Genomic DNA, 1,662 nt, shown 5'->3' with positions numbered 1-1,662 from the left:
AGATGGGTATAAGAGACAGAACATACATACAATACAAATATATATTTGAATAGTTTCGTATGATATAAGTCATATAATTCATCTTGTCAGATGGTCTTTAAGGCTACACCACCTTCGTTAGACCCACTCTTAAATATGCCTCTGCCGCTTTGGCTCCTCACACACAAGCCAACATCAATATACCTCTATATATATGTACACTTTTGTACATTATTCTTTTATCATTATTTTATAACATTATTTAATTCAAGATTTGAAAAAGATGACATTTATCAACTTTATGATGTTTTAAGAATTCCGCATGAAGGGCGATGCAAAAATGGATCCGTATTTGATGGAATTGAGGCATTTTGTATGTTTTTTTTTATCGTTTTGCGTATCATGTCGATATGCAGACATGGTTCCAAACTTCGGTCGGTCATAACAGAGTTGTTTTTGGCAACATGCAAAAGAATTATGTAAAATGGACATAAAAGAATTCATGGTAATAAATTTCAGTCTGCTGTCGCTCCGAATGGATTATTCGCAAACCTCGGCTCTTCAAATTATATTTGTAGCTAAAAATATTTGAATTGAGCATCTCTTTTACTAAATCATTGTCCATTTCTTCATCCCATCTAAATAGGAAAAAAATAAATTTGAATTCATTGAAAATTATTATAAATGGCATTTGTTGATAAAGTTTACTCAAGAATAAAGTTCCATTATTGCATTAGGGAGCCTCGCAAAATAAAGCAACGCGTATACGAGTGGACCACGCGATGCGATTAAAGGCAGTTTAATCCCATAGTTGGCCACGCGTTGGGATTATTTTCCTGGGCTACTCCACTTCGTAGTGGGGAATTGATAACAGGCTTAGTGTAAAAACCCAATTAACACAAACAAAAACGTCTCGTATAAAAATAAACGCTATTGGAAGTAACGCAAGCTCACGTTATATTTCTGAGAATTACATTAATAATTTATCGAGATTATCGTCACCGTTACGATCAAAACCAACAGACAGCAGAAATATAAAACTAGGAGCGGCCTAGGACATCGATATTATACCTCCATGGATAGGCCTAGGCTTTGGCTTACTCAGAAAAATTACGGAGTAAAATTAAAAATCGAAAACAGGCAATTTTTATGAATTTTTGTTAGGCCTAATTATATATTTTTACAGTCAGTCTTTAAAATTATCATTTCTTATATCGTTTTAGTATTAATTAAGATTATTAAATAAAACTGTCTAGGACGACAGACAGATATCGGTCTACTACAGTAGGCCTACATTCGATCATGAACTTAGGGTACACTTCCTTCAGTGTTAGCGAAATACACAAAAAAAATATTGAACTTCATATAACGTACCTTTATCTGATATAAATGTGAGCAGTTGTCCTAGGCTTATATGTTATCTATTTTAATATTGATTAATCTGGAACTTTGGTGGAACAGTATATCCATTGCATGTGACGAGAAACGTTTCAAAAAAAGCAAAAACAATCTCCAGCTAACAGTTACATGCACTGCTCTCACCCTTTTCTACCGATGAAACACATGTTTTGATGCGGCACAAACCTAGACTCTATTCTATTTCAATGTTGATTAATCTCGAAGTTTAGTGTAAAAGAATATATTTATTATATATGATTATCAGGCTCTTTAAAAAAGGTATTG

The 1,662-nt window shown here is 33.2% G+C and overlaps 1 protein-coding gene across 1 annotated transcript in view; it reads right to left on the bottom strand.

The window, feature by feature from the left end:
• LOC117113646 (protein rtoA-like) overlaps nucleotides 1-1,662 on the bottom strand; it is a 19,121-nt gene that overhangs the window by 12,128 nt on the left and 5,331 nt on the right. The window contains exon 6 of the mRNA XM_033257049.1: nucleotides 1,501-1,507. Within this exon, the coding sequence (XP_033112940.1) occupies nucleotides 1,501-1,507 (7 nt within the window). The remainder of the gene's footprint in view (nucleotides 1-1,500; nucleotides 1,508-1,662) is intronic.

The sequence above is a fragment of the Anneissia japonica genome, unplaced genomic scaffold (assembly GCF_011630105.1).
Source record: "Anneissia japonica isolate Jap-2015-1 unplaced genomic scaffold, ASM1163010v1 scaffold1665_len535045_cov187, whole genome shotgun sequence".
NCBI classification, from domain to species: Eukaryota; Metazoa; Echinodermata; class Crinoidea; order Comatulida; family Comatulidae; genus Anneissia; species Anneissia japonica.
Note: the sequence above shows the minus strand (reverse complement) of the source record. Positions and strands in the feature narration are given on the sequence as shown.